Raw genomic sequence first — 23,062 nt, 5'->3', positions numbered from 1 at the left:
TGCAGTCTTAACAAATACACCCTTGTACAATGTTAATGCATTGAAAAGGTCATTTTTTCTTTCTTATTGCTCTGACCATAACGCCATCTGTTTTTCACCCTTCTACTGGCATCCATTTACTCGTTAGAGCAAATTCCAGCCTTCGAGACTCCTCACATGTACTTCTAACATAGTTCTTGTTCACTCATGAGATCCTAGTTTGAATTCCAGTCAGCCTGTGGTGATAATCCCGTATCATTTAGTTGCTAGGATTTTTTCTGCATGCTTTCTCCCGTTTTGCCCTTTCCTTTTTTGAAAATCGTTGGTCACCAGCTAGCTGATTGTTTCTTCAGATGCTTCCTTAACTTTCTCTCTTTGGAAAGCTAATGAAAACCTGAATAAAATTGAATCATCCATCATACCAGTCAATATTGTTTCATTCTTTCCCCTTGTGTGTGTTTGCATGTCTGCCTGTAGTCATGCACTTGGCTTATGGTTTCTGAAAAGCAAGTGGGGACGTTGTTGTAGGGCGAAAGGGCCCCTGTCCAGATCTCAGCTCAGCTTTGCTCCATCACCTTTATCATCCCCAAAGAGCCCCTGAGATTAGACTAAAAGCTGAGCTGGGCTAGTTAGAAAAAGGAAGACACACACTCTTGCCCAATCCACAGTTGCTTAAAACCAGCCTTACATTTTTACTTGCAATGTGATAGTTGTAGGCATTCTAACAATTCTTCAGGACTCCAAGGATTAAAACATTTGAATAGAAACACCATTGTACTGCTATTAGACATCTAATGGTGATGCTTTGCCTGGAAAATAGCAAAAGGTTTTAAGCATTTTTCACTTTTGACTTGTGTGAATGAAAAGCAGCTAAAGAAACACTCAAGTGTTTTTTTTCTATTTCTTTTTCTCCTCAGACCAGTCCTCTTCAGTGGAAATTACTATTGTCAATATGTATCATTCTGTGTCTGAAACAAGTCACCCCTTGCAAACAGAGGAACAGGAAATGGGCATTGATCCTTTGCAGAGTTATTTGAACAAACCCGGGCAAGGTGAGTTTTGTATTTCTGTAGTTTGTCCTTAGAAGTTTTACAAAAGTGTCTCATGATAATTGTCATTATTTATTTAATTCTCTCAGTGAAGTTGAACAGGGCAACTTAAAGAACATTCATGGAGTATGTGTAGACACTAAAGAAAACCATGAAAAGTCAACTTTCAATTACAGAAAGAAACGTTAGCCAAATGTTTAATGTGCTGTCATTCTTCTTTAATCAAAAACGAAACACTGACTTCAGAATAAGAATATTTAAATGCAGCATGGCTTTGTGTTGCTTTCTAAAAGATGAACTCCTTTACACTGCTGTGGTTTTAGGGTTTTTTCTGTTTTGTTTTTTCTTTTTCTTTTTTTTTTCCAGAATAAATTTCAGTGTGTTATTTTGGATGAGAATATGCAAATAAAAAGATTGATTTTCCTTTTTTTTTCTGTTTTGAAATAGCACCTGTATTCTTATTTTAAAAAAATAGTGGAAGTTGAGATAGAATGAACAGACACTAAAGGTAAAAATTACATTGTAACCCAAACTAAATTAATTAAATACAGTATTCCAAAGACTCTAATGAACTGTGAGAACAAGCTGCTTGCATAATGCAATACTTGTCTGTGTTCCTTGTCTTTTCTACTTATCAGCTAGTAGTGACAATGTAGTTGGTTAGAAGAAAGTGATAAGCTTAACAAGAAGCTTGAAACCTCATCCTTGTCATGAAAACATTCCTCAAGTGCTCAGTTATATACAGTGGCACCTTAACTACCTGTAATTTTCCAGTCATTGAACACATGTACCAGGAGGGCAAAATAAAAAATTTATTTTAAATTACAGAGTTGGAACAACTTTGTCACATTTCCTAAATCCCTCACCCAGATCAACCGTTCTGTGTGGGTGTATCTGTTTATAAATCTTCTGTCTACTAGTGCTTATTAAAAAAGCTATGTCAAGTTTTGCTTAGTCAACTTTATTACTTCATTTTATAAGAAGCTGATATTTTGCTTTAAAACACATTGATACCACTTCATTGCCCCTTTGAGTTATTTTTTTTTTAATTTTACTTCATTGCTTTATAAAGCTTTTTTCACTGTTAGAAAATGACAATGAACATTTTGAGAAGTATTTTAAAACCCGAAGATTAAACAGAATAGCTTTCCAGATCAGTGTTCCTCTTCTATTACACTTAACATCTTAATGATACTGAGCCATTTCAGTTTGATAAACTAAATGCAATTTTGTAACTATTTTTAGAAATTTGAAAATATTCTCTTGTAATAACCTAAAATAATAACTGTTTTCCAGAAGAAATATGGCTTCTAGTTTATGTCAATCAAGAAAAGATAAGCTTTTTCTTTTCTTTTTTTTTTTTTTTAAATAAATATCGGCAATTCTCACATCTCTATTTCAAGGCAAATCAAGACTTCTACCCTGTTACAAAAACACTGTAAATTAATTTTAACCTTTGTTGTGCACAGAAGTGATTAGTTACCTTGACTGAAAAGGTTTCTCATTTTTATCCCAACCTTAACGTTTCTATGACATAAAAAGTTATTAGTATTGAATTGATGTTTAAAAGTGCCATTAATTCATTTACCCCAAATGTTCATTAACAATGTAAATGTATGCTGATGTTCTATGAGACAAGGAAGTGACTAATGACTCTTCGCACTAACAACACTTAAAATGAATAGAAACTTTAGATAGCTAATCTTGAAGTAATCAAGACCCTCATTCAGCTTGGCATCTCTGTATGCTCTAAAACAGCTGTCAACTGTTAAAAATATATACACAACACACACATACGCACATGCGAAGATAAAGATATGTAAATACATGGTTCCCCAAGTCATAAAGGTTACCAACTATGGTACATTTTTTATGTTCTATCTATGTAAATATTTTATATAAAGCATCCATTTCATCTTCATAGCTTTTTTACTGTGAAACACTTACTGCATTTTAATTTGGAACTTTATAAATCCCAAATAAGTCTTTGAAGTTTTGATATTTCATTTTCGATGAATGATATGCTTGATGGAGTTGGATCTTTGGGCATCAAAATATGCAATTATTCCTGCCCATCCAGCCTGTATTAGAAGTTCAGAATAAAGAAGCCATCACTGTTTTCTAAATGAGGTGTCTAGTTATTGAAACAAACCATAGATTAGATAAAGAATTGTCTTCGCTCATACTGTGAGATATATATATAAAATATATATAGCCCTATTTTCAGATACCTGTCTAGATTCCTTGTAGTATGTATGCACCATGCCTATGTGAAATATTAGGAAATTGCATGAATCTCTGTCCCATTAAAGAGAAATATTAAGTTCCTCTTAAAAATTTATCGGAGGATGTGGTTAGTGAGGGGAAGACAGAACTGTTTCCTAAATACAGAGAAGATCTCACAGAGTAGAAGTTACTCGAATTTAGTGAAAGCATAAGGAGATGCAGTGACTGAAAGCTACGTGTAAATAAATGCATAAATATTTTAGTGAGGATAATTTGATTGTTGGGGCAGCTAGCCCAAAAAGCATCTAGAAATATACATTCCTGAATTTCATTATCTTCACTAAAATATTTCAAGACAGAACATTTTTCAATTCAGTCTCAAGTTTCAGGCTTGATACAGAATCCAATTAATGAAAATTTGTAGCCATTACTGTGGAAGAGGTATCTTCAACAACTGTCTTCAAACCATTTGTGTCATGTATCATAGAAATTTGCAAGAAAGGCAGTCCATAAGTCAGAAATATTTTATACAATGTTGTGGAGTATCAGGGCATCTGAATTATTCTTTGAGGCTGTGCTAAATGTTTAAAGTATTGTCTTAGAGGGTAAATGATAGAAATATTCACTGAGATGAGGTAATAAAAATAAAGCACATCACTGATAAGCATAAAAATAAATCTTTAATCATAGATATAGTCAGATTTGTGAACCGACATGAAGTACTGTATTTTGAGTGTGTGTAACTGATAATAAAACTTAGTGTTTGAGATGCTGGAGAACCAGGCAGTGTGATGTCCAGTTAAGATTTTGATATTGTCTCACAAGGCATTCTCATAAAAGGAAAGAAATCTGGGAAAACACAGATTTTTGTTAAATATGTACCTAAGTGTTTGGAAAACTGTATGCATGGGCTACATTTTGCTCATTTGCTCTCAGATTTGGAAGCATATATTGGATGGGATTCCAGAAGGGCATTTCTTGAGTCTAGTAGTGCTCAGTACTTTTCTTAAAATCTCAGGGAATATATGGCAAGAATATGTGATTTATGTGGGACAAGGCTATGAGTACAATGGAGGGCAAACAGAAAAATCAAAGATTTGGAAGACGTGGCCTGAGAAGAATTAACACGTAGTTCACTAGGAATAGTTGCAGGATTTAACGTTGCAATTGCTAGGAGAAAATTAGGTAGCTGAACAGCCAGCTAAAGTACAGCAGAACAGATGAGGTAACTGTTGTTTGGAGAAAGCACTGGCTATTTATAGCAATCCATATTTCTGTATAACGGAGGATATTTGAATCCTGGGTTATGACAAGTCATAAGAATGTGCTCATTTAAAGTTTAAAAAACTCAGAATAGGCTATTAACTAATTGATAGGCAAGATCTTCCTTCTTTAATATTTAAAATACTCCAAAAGAACAGATAAGGTAGTATTTCAGCCTTTTTTGACAGCTGAATTGTCCTATGTTCTTATATATGAAAAACAAATATGCATTGCACATGTGCACTCACGGTTTTTTAAATAACAAATCTGAAACTGGAATGACACGTGCAATCTTGTACTCCAAATGAAAAATTTATTCTTTTAATAAAATTGTATTTTAGATTGTAACTTTCTAATCTAGTTGTATTTTAATTCACATGCCTTTACATATACGTGCATTGCTGTGATTTCTTTTCTATGGAGTTTTCTTGCTGCCTTCTCTATTCTGAAAGTCTTCATGGCACTGTTCATTTTATTCCAAAATATTTGCCCTCTCAGGTAGGAATGTTTATTAGGGAAAGTGATCTTATCCTTTTTATCTTCAGTGGACTGTCTATAAAATTTTCAGAAACTTTGCTCTTCTACTCTCTCACTACATCTGACATTATTTTGTTCATTTCCAGTCTTGAGGTTTATACTACACTGGAACAGTATAATTCTTTCAGAGCTACAGTACAGTTTCACTCCAAAGTTACAGCATTCACCACATTCTGACGCAAGTTTTGAAGAACACAGTAGGCTGTATTCCTGTTTCACTGATGTAATGAGAAAGTTGATCCTCTAAGAATAGACTGGAACAATGCGTTTAATAGTCTTCAATTTAATTTGCTCAATAACACAATTAATACAATTAAGGTCACTTTAAATGAAACTATTAACAAATTGGGTAATTTAACAATGTCAGTGTGTTCTCACAATTACATTTGCTTTAATTAGTGTACAAGCTATTATTTAATAGCATACCTCACTTAGAAAAATATAATGTGTTCTTTGTTCTTAATAGAAGAAAAGGGGAAACCTTTAATGAGTTGTGAGTGTTTAGGAGTTTTGGAGAGTTTGTTTCTTGCTTTAAGGCTGTAGCTCATGTGAGAAAAGAGGAGGTGTGACACAGCTGGAAGGACAAAGATAACTATTGCAGAGCAGGACTGAAATGAATCCAGCTGAGAGAGATCAGTTGTCCACCTCATACTTAAGACTGCATCGCACCTGATTCTCAAGGCTACCATGAAAATATGTGTGAGATGGTAGTGACTCTCATAGTTCCATTTTGACCGTATTCTGCATGCTTTCATCGCTCCTGTTTGGAGAACTTTGCTGCTGTGATATTAATCTCATGAACTCTGATCAGTGGAAAGTACTATTGTAAAGAATTGTACCTTACGTGTAGTTTGAAGTACTTCATTGATATCATTGTTATTCAGAAAACATGTAGAAAGCAGGAGGGAGCAAAATAATAAAATAAGAACTTTCTTTCTTTGCAGCTAGCAGGTCCTATATGTTATCAAATAAGTTCCCCAAGTGTTTGGAGTAATTCCCATGGGAGTATTTTGCTCTTGGGTACACCCTTTGCATTCACTCAGGGGTCAGGTGCATTTCTACTGTCGGAAAATTATAACATATTGTCTCCTAATCAGCCAGTAAACTATTTTGTGTTACGAGGTTTTTTCTTTTCCTTCTCACAAACCCCTTCAGTCAGGGAGACAGTGCTAGTGCAGATTGCCCAGTATGGGATTTGCCTGTACCTCTTACCTGTTTTGAGAGATTGTCTCTATGATCACCTGCAGAGGAGACAACTATAGAGGTCTAAGCCTCTTTGTATGAGAAATACATTCCTAGGTAAAAACAATTGAAAAAAGCAAATAAAGCCTTTCAGGTGAAAAAGGAAGTGAACAGGTCTGAATTCTTGAAGCCTTATTTCATATCAATTATTCTTCTGTAGCATATTACATGACATCATGTATGTCATGTAGTATATGCTCTTTCTCTTATCTCCCCTCCAGGGAGGGAGATGTGTATGAGGAGTTGTATTTTTAAGAGTTTATTGAAATATGGTGCTACTTCTGTTTTCATTAAAAAGACAGGATTGAAACAGAGACCAGTTTTGCATTGTACTGGGAGCAGAATATGCTGAGAGTTGTGATCGTTCATAACACCCTTGGGATTTCATGCTATGCTCTTGCACCAGGCCCTGAGAAAGCCCTGTTGTCTTCACTGTTAAGTTTTGCCCTTCACGTAGAAAGTTTCATTGCACCCAAGGAGCACGGCTGTTACTGGTGGTCCTCACTGCAGAACGGCTGTGCGTCTCCTCCGCGGCTGGGCCTTTCCCTTGGAGGCACAGCTGTAAAGCACCGAGGTACATGAAAGAGAGAAGAGCTGTGCTCAGTCTGGTTCACACTGCGTTGGATGAACAAAAGCAAGAATATTTTTTACGTCCTCAAACACCATATGCTAACATAACAAGCATTTTAATAGTCATTTATTAATAATAACTACTGCTTAGTTTGCTTTTAATTGAACAGCAACAGAATTGTAGTGACAAAGGCTGTGGGAGCAACACTGTCTGCTGTGAACTAACTTGGCCTGTCACTAGCGCCTTCATTTTCTCTTCTGTTTTTGGTAGTAAAGTGTTGTTACTGAGCATTCAGGGGGCTGAGCAGCTATGTATTTTTACCAATACATATATTTAATAGAAAATCAGCTGAAAATAGCCAGAACTAGACAGCTATTTTCCTTTAAAGATTTTATTTATTGTATTTTAGCATATTACTGCACTGCAGAGCTGTTGTTAAGCAGGTGTTAATACAGCTTCAGAGACCTCAAGCGCCGGTTCTGCCAGGGCGTACCAATGCGGAGTGCGCGCACCCAAGCCGAAGGTTGCCCGGCCCAGTCTTCCCTTCAGACCAGCGTGCAAACAGCTGGGGCCTGAAAACTTCACACGTTGCGCCGTGCCGTTTCCAAGCGCATCCCGCCCCCCAGCAAATGCTGGCACAGGGCGCGTGCGCCCAGAGAGCCAGCTTTGTGGCTACCTAGCTGGAAGTGGCTCGCGGCCGGTCGGCTCAGCCGGCAGCCTGGGTGGACGCGACGCGCCCTCCGCTCGCGCAACGGGAGTCGCAGGCTGCGGACCCTTGCCCTGCTGCAAATTCACTTTTGGGAGCTGCAGGAGAACTTTAAATGACTTCAGCGGCACCATATGTGAGTAACAGTCTTGTGGGTTTCCAGGTTTTGAAAGTTTGTTTTTTATTTATTTATTTTTCCTCCCTGGAATTGATAGTTCTAGGTTTTTGTGGTGGCTTTACGTGAGTTGTACATTACATTAATTCCAGTCTGAAGGCTATAATGTGGCATGGGTTACTGACACGGCATCATGTAGGGAAATTGCATTCACTGGGTTGTAAGGCATATGTTGGAGAAGGCCTTTTGGTCAGCAGTCTCTATTAACCTAGAAGAGCTCTAAATCATTAATTTAAATTTTTTTACTCTAAATGTCTGTGTGAAAATAAGCCTCCCTCACTTCTGATGGCGGCACCCTGGCTCTGTCAGTGCGGGCCAACAGGGAGTTTCCAGCTCTTTCCAGGTACTAAAAATTGTAGAGTTCTCCAAATACTGGCATAAATCCCTGTCAGCCTCATCATTCTTTGCATATGTCCTTGTGTCTCTACTTTGGGAACTGCTGATTTCAGTGTTTCTGCTCGTTCTTTTTCTAGCATTTCCCTAATCTAGGTTAAGGCTCAACTACTTGGCTCTCATCTTGATTCCTGATATACTGAAAAGCTTATAAAAGCTTATAAAAGCAGATGATGCAGTTTGAATGAAAAAGATTTTTTTGTTTTTTCACTAAATTTTGTGTACTCAGGCGCTTAAAATACAAAACAGAAATTTCAGTTTTTAAATATAGGTAACCTGTTGAACAGTAAAATTCAAACAATTTTTTATGACCATTGTAAAAGTAATTAAGAATGTTAAAACTACCTCATTGTTGAAAGTTATAGAGAAGCTAAAAATGCAGATGAAATCATTCCTCAAATATTTTACTCACACTTGGTAACAAAATATAATATAAAGATTAGAATAGGTAAATACCTCACACATTGTTTCCATGCAAAATAAATCAATAATCAAAATACATCAAATGGCTGTATATCCTACATATGGAAAAGGCAGATTCTCTTAACTGAAAAAAAATAGTAAGTTTAATTTTGTGTGTGTGTCCATAATAAAAGACTAGTAAATCAGAAATGTAGCCGAGGCCAGCAGTGTTGGTGCCGGATAGTAATTAAGTTTGCTTGTGTTCCTGTACGCAGAAGATGGTAATTTACAAAAGCAGTCGGCAAATTGTAGGCAGTTAGCCGACGTTACAGACCCTTATATCTGAGATTAAATGACTGTTAAGACATTTTAAGAGAGTAGCAGTTAACTGCCACAGTTTCGGTTCTCTTAGAAATTGATTGCTAAATATATGTGGAGCTTTGTAAATATCTGTAATTCCCTGTTTTAGAAAGTGAAGGCTAGGGAGTTCAGCCTGCTTTCACTTACTCACTTACTCGCTTACTCCTTAGCCACCTTAGATATCTCTGCCATTGTCTTCTGTGCAAGTGCTAAAGTAAGAAGAGGTGCAGAGGGGAGAGGAATAAAGTACTGCTATAGTTAGGCTCTAAGTGGTAAGAAATAGTCTCATAAGATGTGTATTATTTATTGACAATATGGCCTTTTAACAAAGAAAAATAGGCCTATGCTTAGGTTGCCGCTGCTACAAACGAAACAGCTGATACTTTAATGAACAACATACTGAAGGCTATCCAGGACATAAGGCAAATTAAGCAGGTTACAAACTGCATATCTTCTGTCTAGATATAGGAGATCTCCCCAGCTCCCAAAATTAGCTCCACTGATCAGGCAAGCAGACAGACAGAAACAGAAGGAGGCCATTTGTATCAATTTGAGGAACAGAACTAGTAATGAAGTAAAATATCCATACCAGGTAGTTTCACCTCCACTCTGGAACAGATATTTCTGACTGCTGATTTCAGCTTCACAAATAAATAAGTATGTACGGCTTAACAAAAGCTTATTTTCTGTTGTTTACAAATTGAGAGCAGAGAAATAATACACTTCTAACCTAGAGGGTTTTTTTAAAAAGAAGAAAACATTTTCTGGACATATAAACAAATTTGAATCTTGGTAACCTGACAGCTTTATTTAAACGTTGAATTTGAGTTTCCTTTCATGAAAATCTTTTCAAAGTACAGCAATTCAGCTGTGAAAACCTGAATACATTAATGATGACAAAGAACCTCTGGAATGAGCCAACATTTGTTTTTGTTCTTTTACAACATTACCTGATGAATTGCACATACAAAAGTGTTGCAGGTTATTTTAATTCTCTTTTCTTACTTTGATAATAAATGTCTCCACTGTTTACCTTTTCAGTTAAGGTGCCTTATTATTACTAATCAGCTTTAATTATTTATAACAAAATGACTGTGAAAGATTTTTCTTTGATGTAGAAAAAGTCAAGGACCTGATCCTGATCCTATTAAAATTAATGGCAAAGTTCCAATTGACTGTAAAGGTAACAAGCCTGAGTGCACTTATTGTTTAAGTGAAGCAATAATTTAGCCCAAGATGTTGAATTACGATTAGTTACTTGGAAAGCCTCAATTCGGGGATGTGCAGGCATTTGATCTCAAGATTTGGCCACTCAAAAGCAGAATGCATTTAACTGACTTTTAAAATCTTGGTCTTCCTTTTACTTATAAAAATGCAATAGTTGAATAAAATTCAGATGTGTTCAGGATAATTGTAGAACCCCGGTACCTCTAGAAAAGTTAAGTGTTAAAATGGGGGGAGAAGGAAATATGTCTAGCCTCTTTGCTTCTGCCTTTCTCCTTTTTCCCCAAACAACAAAATAGTAAACCAACCCAAACCTGAATGATACAAGATAAGGGACATGATGTTTTAAATGCACATATGTGACCTTATGTTTAAATCTAATTTCGTATAAATAAACTATTGCTGCTTTTCGTTTCTAAGTATTTGAAGCTTAAGATTTATATGTATGTAAATACACATACACATTTTGTATATTAAAAGCTTGAACACTCCATCAGTCTAGAGTATCTTTTAGTTATTCCTAAGTATCCCTGTTTAGCTTTTTCATTGTGTTAGATCTGTTTAGATTACTGCATCATTCATCATGTGACTATAATGCTTCGACTGCAATACAAACAACACAAAAGGATATAGTATACAGAAACTAATGAGGTAATCCAATTGAGAAATACAGTATTTTGGTAGCTGCAAAATGGAAAATATTTTAGATTCAGATAATAATTTATAGTATGAGTAATCAAAGTTAAATATGAGTAATCAAAGTTCAAATTATTAAAATGTGTTAAAATACTCTTTAAACTGTGGAAAACAGTAGATCAGCACAGATTACAGGTGTTACTATGAACCTTTGACTTAGGAACAAATTGTAGAGAGTGCTACTTCAGCTTAATGAAAAAGTTACCAAGTTTTTGTTTTGTTTTTAACTATTTTGTATCTCAGAATTGCCAATTCTTATCCAAAAAAGTGTCAAAATACTAGAACCTCTTAAAAGAATTTTCAAAGCAAGCACTGTGTATTGCATTTACTGTTTCATTGTGTCCTTAGTTACTGTGAGTATTAACTGATATTCATCAGTGCAACTTGCAAATCAGTTAATACAATGATATCTTTATGTTAACTGTTGATGTGAATGGAACACCTGTGTCTTTGGTATTTCATGCAGTGTAGGCAGAAAAGTCGAAAATCAGATCTAATGTATGTAAGCTGTAATAATGATTTTAAAAAATCTACTCTATTTTTTTTCTTTTAAGTATCTTCAAATCTGCAGGAACAGCTGGCAGTTAAATGTTTCTGCTTGGATACTATAGTGATAATACATAAACTCTGGGAGAGGAAGACTGCACTCATATTTTTGGACAAATCCCATGCAGTTCAGTGCAAGTGGGACCATATAACCAAAATAATAGCAAAAGCCATGTGTGATAAATTTCTCTACTAAAATTTTGATACCCCATTACAAATTATTATTCTTTGTCTTCTTGGAAGTTAAAAGGCACAAACTTCATCCAGATACAACTTTTATGGTAGTGATAATTCTTTTCTTCTGAGAAATTGGATTTGTAATGGAATCAGTTATTTAACCTTAGAAAAACCAACTATATAGTGTTTCTGTACTAAATGTAATTTCAGGGCTTTTTAGTGTATGCCATAGAGTTCCTATGTAATACACATGAAAACATGTTTTTGATAAAGTGAAAATATTTGAGATTAAGAATGCTGGGGTACATTTCCCATATGTTTGTCATAATGTTTGAAGATATCATCACGGTTTTTGTTTACTTTTCATTTGAGATATTTAAAGGATGGAGGGGAGGAACATAAATCTGTCCATTAGTGGGGATTTCTACTTTGCACTCGGATGAATTCTCATCAAATTTGATTTGCTGACTGGTGGCCAGAACAGATGTTATCTTAATGGAAGAAAGAAGCATGTTGAGCCACAGGGCCACCTCCAAACTTCTGTGACCTGGTATTTGTTCATTCTTTATTGAAATATGAAAGAAAATGCTGCTCTGTAAAGCAAACAAGCCTCAGTTCTGAATTATCACAGCTAGGTGACTGTGAGATTGTCAGCTACATTAAGACTGAGATTCTATTGCCTGAAAAAGTTTAGCATTAATTGCTGCTATTCTAAAAACAATTAGTTCCAGTCCTGTTTTTATCTGAACTCAAAAGAAAGAAAATATTTAAGCCAGACCGTATACTGGGAAAGGTTTTCATCCTGCCCTGGAGTTCTTGTGCTTATAGCCAGTGAAAACTTTCATTTTAAGCGTTCTGGAATTAAAATTGTGCCACACTTTGCCATTTGTGTAGCTTCTTCTTCAAATGCAGGGTTTTTTTTAGCAGCTGCCTTCTAACATAATTTTGTCAGAAGTAAATTTCTAATTTGGAAAAATGTCATACAATGTTCTATAGCTCTTTCAAAAAAATAGCGTATAAAAACTGAAAGAGCTACAAAACATTTTTATTTCTCATACATTTAATTTTTGAAAGGAATTGTTTTTTTCTTGTAGAAGCAGCCTTAAATGAAAACCACAGATTTCATTCTGGACGTGAAAAATCTGCTCAAGATTTAACATCTTCAGATGAATAACCTTTAAGAACAGGTCCTCTACATATTACAAATTTAGTAAGATAATTGCAGGTTTTCTACTGTTTCAAAAATATTTACTCTTGAAACTGTCAGTTTCTATTTGAGATTGCTAGGACCACCCTGCATTTCATTTCTGGCATTTGCATTACCTGGGTAAACAAAGTTTTTGTTTGTTTGTTTTTTGTTTTTTGTTTTTTGGGTTTTTTTTTTTTGCATATTAGTAGCTGGCTAAAGCTACAGCTGAGAGCAGAGACTGAAACTTTTGAACAGATAGATATCAAAGGCTTTTTTAATTAATATAATACAAAGCTGTGTTTAAGTTGGACGATTGTATGACAATCAAGTCATTGGTCAAATACTCCTCGTTTTTGTGAAGCTGAATTCAATTGTCAACAGATCCTTACTTGAAACATATGTAACACTGATAATGAATATATCCAGACAATACTGAATGTTAAGATAGGAAGTAGTGACATTTGAAAATCATGCTGTAAATTGATGTGTACAGTGGTAATCTTCGGTCAGCCTAGCAGAAGGGATCACTTGCACTATTGCTCCTGCAGTGACACAAGTAGTGTCAATGCTTTCTTTCTGAAACCTTTTTTTTTTTTTTTTTGAGCTTTTACAATAAATATGGCAAGGCTTTGCTGCAAGAGAATAGAAATAACTATTCATTTGTTTTATTCATGCTTAATGCCATTGGAAAGTAGGCATTATTACTGAGAAATACTATTAATCAGATTTTTTCAAGGCAATTTAAAACTTTAAAGATCACTTCAGGCATTGAATGACTGGTCTTTTTGAAAGGAGCAGAACTGTACACATGCCATGTTCAGCCATCTGCCAGGGCCCCTTCCGGCTTGCCGCCTTGTTTGCCATTGCTGGCGCAACCCAAGCTGCCACCGTGAAGTTTGTACACCTTGCAGTTACTCCCCCATTAAGGCGTTACTTTGACCATAGAGTGAATTTTGCTTACAAATTGTCTCCATTTTGCATCAGAGATTATGAATTGGTTTTTGGACATTTTATCTTATTTAAGTAGTTTTCATTTACTAGTTGCACCTAGGTGTGTATCTTGTCACTGTTTTAGTGAAGTTAATACAAAGCACGATTTGGGGGTTTAGGATTTAGTCTTTTTCTTCCTTTTTCAAACTGTGTGTCAGTGTTCCGGAGGCCTGTCATATGACTGGTTAAAACAAAATAAAAACTCTATTAAAAATCCCATTCTGAGAAATATGTACTATTTCTGGGCAAAGATTCTTTTCACGTGGTGTTTACAAATTGCAGTCTTTAAACTTTGCCTAGAGGTAGGGAGAAGTGTTTCAAAAATAAGATGGTTAAGTGAAATGACTATAAAAGCATATAATCTTCCATTTTAGTGTATTTCTTTTTCTGAATAAGTTATGCTCTAATAAAAATTAAAGAGCAAGTTGCATTTCAAAGATCAGGTCATCGTAATTCATTGACATTAGGCCACATAACTGAATAATGTCTTACTTCAGTGAAATACATCAAATGAGATCAACAATTATGACTCATAAACATGCCTCGCAGGCATAAAACAGCAGGGAATTAGCATGTGAGGCTGATAAATATGCATGTAAATAAGCTCCCAAAGGAATAACATGGGTTTGATTGATAGGTTTAGAATTGGAACATATGTAAACCCCTTTATTCCTCATTCTGGTGTAGCTAAGTAAAGATGCGTCTTACTTGTTAAAAGTTTCAATAACTTTGTAAATCTTAATGCCACATCTGCTTTTGTGTGTGCAAGCACGTGTGGGTGTCGCTTGAGAGATTGATTGAATTGTCTACAGGGTAGATGCCCTCGCGCTAATATTGTAGTGTTTGTCTATGTATATTTTAGTGGTTGTGTATCTGCATGCACATGTATGCTTATTTGGATGTAGAGATGGATTTGCGCAAAATATTATTTTTTGGGTTTGTGTCACTCAGAATTTACAGATTTTGAAGTTTGGTTTATAAGTAGAAAATTCAGTTGAGAGTTTGAGTATATACACCAGTATACTTATTTCTGCAGATATATTCTTCATTGAAGATAATTACTATTTATATTACAGAAAATCCCACAAGTGCTGCTACATTTAAGAGTCTGGCAGTGATTCTTTATAAACTTCCATTTTTGTTAGCATCTTACAGCTTGAGTGCTAATTTACAATATCGAAGTATCTATCAGTATCTTTGTGTTGATAGCACAAGTGTTTATGCTGTGCAGAAATTTACCTCTATATTGGTTAGTAAAATATATAATTTAGTTTACGTTTATAAAACATTAATACTTTGGCTTGCCAAATACAGACAAATTGGTTGCCATTGTCCGGTGACCTGGTGTGCATCTTTTATTATCGTTCAGAAGCTATTAGGCAGTCAGAACTTTTCCTAACTGATGCGCCCTTACCTGGTGTTGCATTGTAATACAATGAAGGTAAAATAGGTTTAGACCAGCAGCATTCAAGACGGAGAAACATTTTCAATGGTATAAACTGTGTACGGGGTGCAGCTTTTGGTTATATATGTTTCATAGTTAATATACTTATTCTGAAAATTTTGAATTGTGGCTGGTACCACAATTATAGTTGCTCAAGTGAAAACCTCAATTTTGTAATACCTTCCTTTTGCTTAGAGATACCTTTCTGTAGAAATAAAGCTTGAGCAAAATGACTTCCATCTGTTTAAATTTATAGGGTAGCAGGGGATGTATTTTCCAGTTAAGATCAGTAAATTCAGGAACTACTGCTTCATTCTGAAAACAGATCTTTTTGCTGCTTAAAAATAAATAAATAAAATTGTAGCACTTAGAGACATCATCATCAAATCTCATGTGGGTTCTCATAAAGCAATTTATAGCCACCTCGTACAATTTGTATAGAAATGTTAAGATGATCCTTGTTCCAACAGTGTAAACTGCTTAACCCAGAATGTAACAGACTGTGACATAAACAAAAAACGAGCCCTGTATACAGACTGGAGGGGGAGAGATTTTAATTAACAAAGATAAATAAGCAGATCACTCTCTGGAACTCCAGTTAACCATGTTTCTAGCTGTGTAGAACTGTCCTTTTCCACAGAAGATACTTAGATATCTCTTGAGCCAGCAGAAATAAAAAATACATTGCTTTTGTTTTTTTCTGACAGTGTGCCCTTTTTACACACATGGCCTTGGCAGACTGTCAGCTGATTTCCACTCCTCACAAGGAATCTCCTTGAATGGCCCGAGAGAACCCAGAAGGTTGTGACTAAGAATTTTTCATTCACCTCTGGAATTTTCCCCACAATTTATCAATCGTATGCAGAGCCACTGGGCTAAATGGTTAAATGAGTTAAGCAGGCATCACCCATCTGTGCATCTTAGGGAAAATAAAAAGAGAGCTCTTCCCTCTGAAAGCTTTCTTAATACTTAACCAAAGTCAAAAGAAGAGCGCTCAGTCTAAAACTAAACCTAGGCAAGGCTCTTGCAGGAAGGAAGGGGGAAGCACTTTGAAGAAGCTGCTTCTTCCAGTCTATTCCTGTCTTCCTGGTGTGCTGCCTTTCAGCTGGTAGGGTGGTCTGACCCTGTGCTCCTTTGAAACACCTTAAGGCTATTGGACATCCAGGGAGCGACTGTAAATCATATCTACTCCAGACAGTGTTAAAAATCTGGCATTCAGCCTCAGCTTTGAATTTCAGCACACTAGAAAGCTAGAATTACTACTTTGTAACCTCTTCCTTGTTTGTGTAAATGCTTTGTGATTCTAGATGGAAGGTATCGTAAGAACCCTACTTTTACCTAAAAAAGTCTGATTCACCCTTTAATATTGGTTGTTGCCTTCCTTTATACTACTCAAATGATTTGTAATTTGTATCTCTCAAACAGTTCCCAGTTGGATTTCTCATGCACTGAAAAGTCAGATGCCTGACATTACTGTGTAAAGTTAAGTGCTTGGGGTTAATGAATGGCATTAAATTTTATGAGGTCATGTCCAGTAGATGTTAAAAGAAGCTTAAGGGAACTTTATCACTGATAGAAATTAACAGTTGGCACGAAAGAATGCCTGAGGGAGTTCAATTCTAAGCAAAAATAAAATTGGTAGTATAAAAACTAAAATACAGAGTCATTGTGATTAATGTAAACATTTTTGTTAGGTAATTGGTTACGTGTTGCAGTAAAAGAAATGAGACCTCACAGTTTGAAGGGAAAGAATATTATTGTATTTAGAAAGCAATTAATGTTTCCAGTCACATAAAAAAAAATCTACATCATGTATAATATTTATATTCTTTCAGTAAACATATAACCTTTGGGGCTGTATTTATCAAATAGTCAAGTCTCCACTTATTTACATTAGATTTTTCTTTGGGCAAAATGTGTTTTCCCTAGTGGAGTACATTATTTTGTTTCATTAAACCTTTATTTCTACTCACATGCATTGCTTATTTTACAGACCAAGTGAGTAAATTCTGTGTACTTAAGTCATCTAAGGTCTGTATTTTGGGGTGACTGACGGGTGGCATGAAAATTCTGTTGAACAAAGAAAGTGGCTACATTAACTTAAGGATAGATCTGTTTTGCATAATTATGTGGGGAACTATTCAGTAATTACACTAGTATTCACATGCTAGTGTTCTTTATTCACTATCATTCCAATGAGGAGAAACAGAAAACTTGTTCAGACATATATTTTCTTTCTTGCTCGTACTGTGACTGTAGGTCATAAAACAACCCTGTTTTCTCAGATAAAGTCTACGCTCGTATAAGGCACTTCTTGCCCTGAGTTTGACTTCCAGAGTGTGTTTGTATCCTCTGCACCCATGCTTAGAAGTCTGTAATACCACACTTCGGGTATGCCTAAAGGACCTTTTGCCGAAAGGTTACTTTCACATCACATGAGGCCAGTGCCATCTGGGCAGCATGTTTGAGTGTCAACCCAGCAGCATGGAGCTTCGTTGATAAGGATTCACAGGTTTGGGGTTAGAGCTTTTTCTGCTCTCCAGTTGGATGGAGAGGTACTATATGCTAGCATATAGCTTAGCAAATCATAGCCACATACCTGTTTTGGAAGGCGAAATCTGATGAAAACATGAAACTATTTTAGGATTTGTAGTCCCTGAGGACTATTCTGTTGCTCTCCAGATTGATATTTCTATGATTAAATCTGTTACATGTGTATAGTACAGTTTTCTTAGTTGGCACTGGTCAAAAGAAATCCAAAGTGAAAAAGCTGATGCTATCTGATGCTTGATGATGTTTTCCTCTTGTAACCAGACTGGTTTCTCTTTGGCAAAAACATATTGTACATTTCCGGTATTGGAGAGCTGGGCTTACCATCTAGAAAAATTCACTACTACTTAACATTTATCTTATTATTGCATAAACTAAATCATCATCCTTTTAGAAAACTTGAATGTGATTGTTCTATGCAAGAGAAACATAGTCATAGTTGTCTTAATTTACATTTTTAAAGTCTCATATTTCTTACATTTCCAAGTTCTTTGTACTTGCATCTTTAGTTCCATCTAAAGTGCCAATAGCGATTTACACCAGTCATTGCCCTTGCAGGACAGTAAGAGTGGAGAACAGCAATCTGTCCTATAATGGGTTAGCTATTGCTTCGCAGAGATGTTCTGTGTGGATTTCCTTTTGCAGTATTTACAACAGGTGCCAATGCTCCACAGTCTACCTTACACTGTAGTAAATAGAAGGGTTTTGTCATTGTGGTTGTCACTGTGATACGTTATTATATACTGAGGTTACTGTGGACGTGCAGCTTTTTTACATCTAGTGTTTACTGCTAATACATATACCTTTGCTTTTCAAGTTTTTCCAGATCAGTAATTCATAAATGCATCTGCGTTTGCAATAGCAAAGTAGGTAGCTGCTCTCCAATCAACCAAGGGTTGGTTTAAAAGAATTTATTTTTTCAGTGTTTTCATTATTTTTTGGTATATTCTGATTTGGCAGGTTAAAAGCTCAAGGTCAGTACTTCTTTTATATTGTTCAATTAAATTTTTTTTCACCAGAAAAATCTGTAAAAAATGTAGGGTCCTGCACCTTTGCATGGTCCTCTCAGGTATGGATTTAGCAGCCTTGATTAGGCAGCCTCTAATAAGAATCCAGGGCTTGCAGGCTTCATCTTTTAAGGATAAGCAAACTGAGGATAAGCAAACTAAGGATAACCAAACTAAGCAACCAGCTTTAAGCTGAGGTGTCTATTCTTGGTGTCAGCGCTTTCTGTGTTAGTTAGTTCGATGTTAGTTGGTTTGATCAGGATAAGGGCTATTCCACTGGAAGCAGGAACATCCTTTTAGAGTTGAGCATTTGAAACTGTGTGACAGTGTTATTTACTGGCAGTGTATTTTCCTCAGGCTGTCTTGCTTAAGTTTACCAGGTGCTGTTACAGTGAAAGTATCCTAATAAAAATTGTAATATGATTATTTGAACTGTGCATTTGAATTGTGTCTTACCTCTAGATTCTGTTGTTGACAGAGCTCATTTATATTTTACCCAGTAAACTTTAAACTTTACCCGGAGACTAAGTTGCTCTTTCAAAATCATTCACATAATAGATTCGTTAAGGAATGAAAAAAAATGTGCTCTCTCTTGTGTTATGAACACTGGATAAAGGAAGTAAAAATCATATGCACTTCTAAGATGTTCATAGTTAGTAAACCATTGGTTATCTCTTTAAAATTTTTGTGTTTGTGTTTAGTGCTGCTAAATGTATTACATAGTTGCATTATTAAAAACATATCTTTTTAGTATATATAAGCAGGATCCTACTTCTAACTAATTTAACATCTTATCCTCTAGTTTACATTGATGCAAGTCCAAAGTACCTTGTCTGACCTACAGATCTGACTGAAGCAATTTTATGGGTGGCTTGCGAAGGGACTGGGATAACCGGGATAAATTACCTGGAGCCCTTCTGCTGCTTTCAGCAGTGCTAAAAGGAGCATGAGGAGTTGTGGCAGGGGAAGAGACCAGGCCATAGCTTGGAAGGGCCAGAGGAGCAGAGCTTGCTAGGGGTGACTAGGAGGCTGTGAGTGTCCAAGTGCCTCTCCATGGCCCTGGGTGTTTTACTAACTGGTTCCTTCCCAGGATGTTTCATGAAGGACCTACTTCACCTATTACAGTACATTTTTAAAACTACAGAATTTGAGGAAAGTCCAGGCATTGCCCAGGGCTTACATCTGCATAAGAACTTTGTAACCTTGAATTTCTGACCTGCTTTCTCTTCCCTAGGGCTGCAACCAACAGTTCAGTTGCTGGCACTTGGGACAGTAGCAGCCCTTCCAAAGGGTGCCAGGCTGTTCCACTGTGTTTTGGTTTTTTGTGCACCTAAATTTCCTGCATTTCCATTTACAGCAACAGTGTGTTATTTCTGGTTGCCTCTTAGCCATAAATGCTGTCTGCTGTGTCATCCAAATAAGCAAGTAGCTAGTTACGTATCCCTCAGAACAGTAGCTGCTGTGCGTGCTCTGATCTGATGCTATGCCTCTTTGCGTTCATGTGCTGAGTGAACAAAAGCAGTATGTTTTTCAGTGTTTCTGAACATACTTACTCTTAAGTAATAAGGTCCGCGAAAATACGTTCTCCTTTCAGGTGAATCCTTTGAGATCCATCAGTAGTGCTGTAAGACCTCGGGCTCACTGATTAGTAGCTTCCTTGAATAAGAAACAGCAAAGGAACAAAGCAGAATTGCTGCTGCTCTTTTGTAACCTCTGATCCTCCTTATCGTGAGACCACCTCACAAATTTTAACAGGTGAGGCTGCATATCACTACCAAGTGGCTTCCTTGCCATGCTGGCCTTTCTCCTGATAAACCTGTTATTCTCTGTTGAAGAACTAGCTTCTTGTTGAAAGGGCAATTCTATTTCAGTAAAAGAGCACTTAATCCTTTCTCATTTGTCTTATACTATCATTTAATCTTGGCAAAATAGCAGAATGTTAGAAAACTGTTCTATGTGATCTTTCTGGTGCAGTCTTCCCTCAACTCAATGGACTATGCATTACTCCTTTCAAATACGAAAATCAAAATATACTTACATATGATATATTATCACAAACAGAAGGATTGCATGTATCTGTAAGATACAAATGTGGTTAAAAATAGGAGGTAATTGAAGTAAATTAAAGCACCATAGTAGCCTTCATATGTGTGAAGAGGTGGTATGTTTTTCTTATTGTCAGTGTAAATGGTCTCTAGAGACCACCTTTTTACACTGATTGTGCATGTCTAAGATTAAGCAAAGCTGTATGACCAGTGCTATCTCAGGAGGATGCTGAGTCATTAACTCATGTTTACTGCCTCTTGCCATCTTTAGATTATTGCAATTTATAGCTCAAAGGCCTTTTAGGCTGTTTGTAAGTTAAAATTAGCTAAATTCTTCTGGATGCAAGTGATAAGTCACTCAGCATTTATATACGGTGGAACATAAGTAAGTTTGTACTGATGATTCCAAACTGCTTCTAACATCTTTCTTTCTGTACAAAGTCTAATTTAATTTTGGTACTTCTCCCCGATTATAATAGATTATTATGTCCTCTATTTTGCTACTTTTGCTAATTTATTTTTTTAATTGTGTATGTTCTTTTGGAAGTTTTTTTGAAGTTAAAGGTGATATTATTTATCAGGTACAGACCATCCACATAGATCAAACTAAAGCAAAATGTATATATATATTATCCTGGAGCTTTCCGGTCATATTAAGTAATGACCTAGGAACTTAAGTTAGGTATCATAAATGATCAGCAATATTAAGTAGCAGATACAGACTGTAACATTGAGAATGTGGGCAGAATTGGATGTAATTTGCACAAAGACAAGGAAGAGGTACACTAGGAAAAACAATGGCTGAAAAAAAGTGGGAAGAAGCATGTTTTGCCTTATCCTGTGTAGTTCTTTCTTTTATCAGCCTTATGGCTGCTGATAAGAAATTCAGTCCAGGCATTACTGAACTTAAATTCTTGTTGACTTCAGTGGAAGTCACATTTGCTTACATAAACTAGTATTGTGTGGTTCCCACTGAACGGGAAGTCTAATTATTTTTCCATATACCTGCATTTTCTGAAATGTGTAAATCACTGTTAGCATTACTGTTCAGCTTGGCCTTCACATGATGCAAGAAGAGATTCTGGTAAAGCACCGATGAATGTACATTTTTTAAGGTATTAGTACATAAAAAATCACCTAGGAATTCTTATCTGGCATTCATCTTGCATCTATGAACTAGTTAAATGATATGAGTAAAATTCCTTATTCAATGGATTTTTATTGTTTTTAGTTTTGAGATCAGTGTATAGCTGAGCCTATTTGAGTAAATACAAATGCTTCACCAGGAAAAAATATTTTAGAAATATAACCTTTGAATATTCTAATTGTTGGATTTGTTTTACATAAAGCTGTGAGAGGCTACATTTCTTAAACGTTGATGCTACATCCAAATCCAAATTTAGTCATCTCTACTTTTGTATATGTTTTTCCATCCACACTTTTTCTTTCAGATGCACATTTTTCATGTGGAAAAAGTGGTATGTGAATTTACGGACTAACCTAATGACAGAATTGGTGTTTAGATTTGTAAACACTCAGAATCAGTTTCACTTAAAATGGAATCCCTCTTATTTTGGTGTGTCTTAATTGGAACTCAAGTGCATAGATAAAATTATTTCAAACAGATATTTTGCCTGGAGAATACATGGAGTTTACTCATATATGCGTATACACAGTTGCGATTTTATATGCAAAGATCACAGAAGATGCCACTTGATTGTAGCAAATCAGCAATCCAAAAGACACCAGAACTGACTGTGTTTGAGCAATGTGCAATCCTAGATAGTCTTATTATCTCAAGAAGTTTTTGTTCATAACTGCAGAGCTGTGAATCTGCCTACCATATTGTTCAGCAGCTCTGCTGCCTTTCTGTAGGGCTAAAACGAGCTTTGATTTTGCACCTTTGTGTCAGCGTTGCTTACCTATTTTCAAATGTCACCAGCTTTCACTATTGCAAAAGTAGCATATGTGCGGGTTCTCTGTTGTGTTTTCCATTTGCATTCCTTTCCTAACTCAAATAAATCTAAAAGGAAAAAGCCCACTGTTAATGCTTAGTTTATTTTTCTCATATGGATACGTGGTGATAGGGAAATGAAATACTTTATCCTATGTAAGACTTGTAATGGCATTCTTACAGTTAATTACCTGCATATAATACTAATTATGATAGTGTATCCTTTTTTATTTCATTCTTAGCAAAATACAGTATATTAGGGCATGATATTTGGAACTAAAATGCTACCAAGAAATCGATACTAAGTAATGCATGCACTCAAAGTGAGTACCTAACG

General features: G+C 35.8%; 1 protein-coding gene across 11 annotated transcripts in view; it reads left to right on the top strand.

Annotated features, from left to right (window-relative positions):
* Positions 1–23,062, top strand: part of TBC1D5 (TBC1 domain family member 5) — a 322,054-nt gene that overhangs the window by 126,748 nt on the left and 172,244 nt on the right. For all 11 annotated transcript variants that reach the window (XM_062569298.1, XM_062569297.1, XM_062569299.1 and 8 more), the window contains one exon: positions 897–1,031. In XM_062569298.1, the coding sequence (XP_062425282.1) occupies positions 932–1,031 (100 nt within the window). In that variant the 5' untranslated portion in view covers positions 897–931. The remainder of the gene's footprint in view (positions 1–896; positions 1,032–23,062) is intronic.

This window comes from Rhea pennata, chromosome 2 (genome assembly GCF_028389875.1).
Source record: "Rhea pennata isolate bPtePen1 chromosome 2, bPtePen1.pri, whole genome shotgun sequence".
NCBI lineage: Eukaryota > Metazoa > Chordata > Aves > Rheiformes > Rheidae > Rhea > Rhea pennata.
Note: the sequence above shows the minus strand (reverse complement) of the source record. Positions and strands in the feature narration are given on the sequence as shown.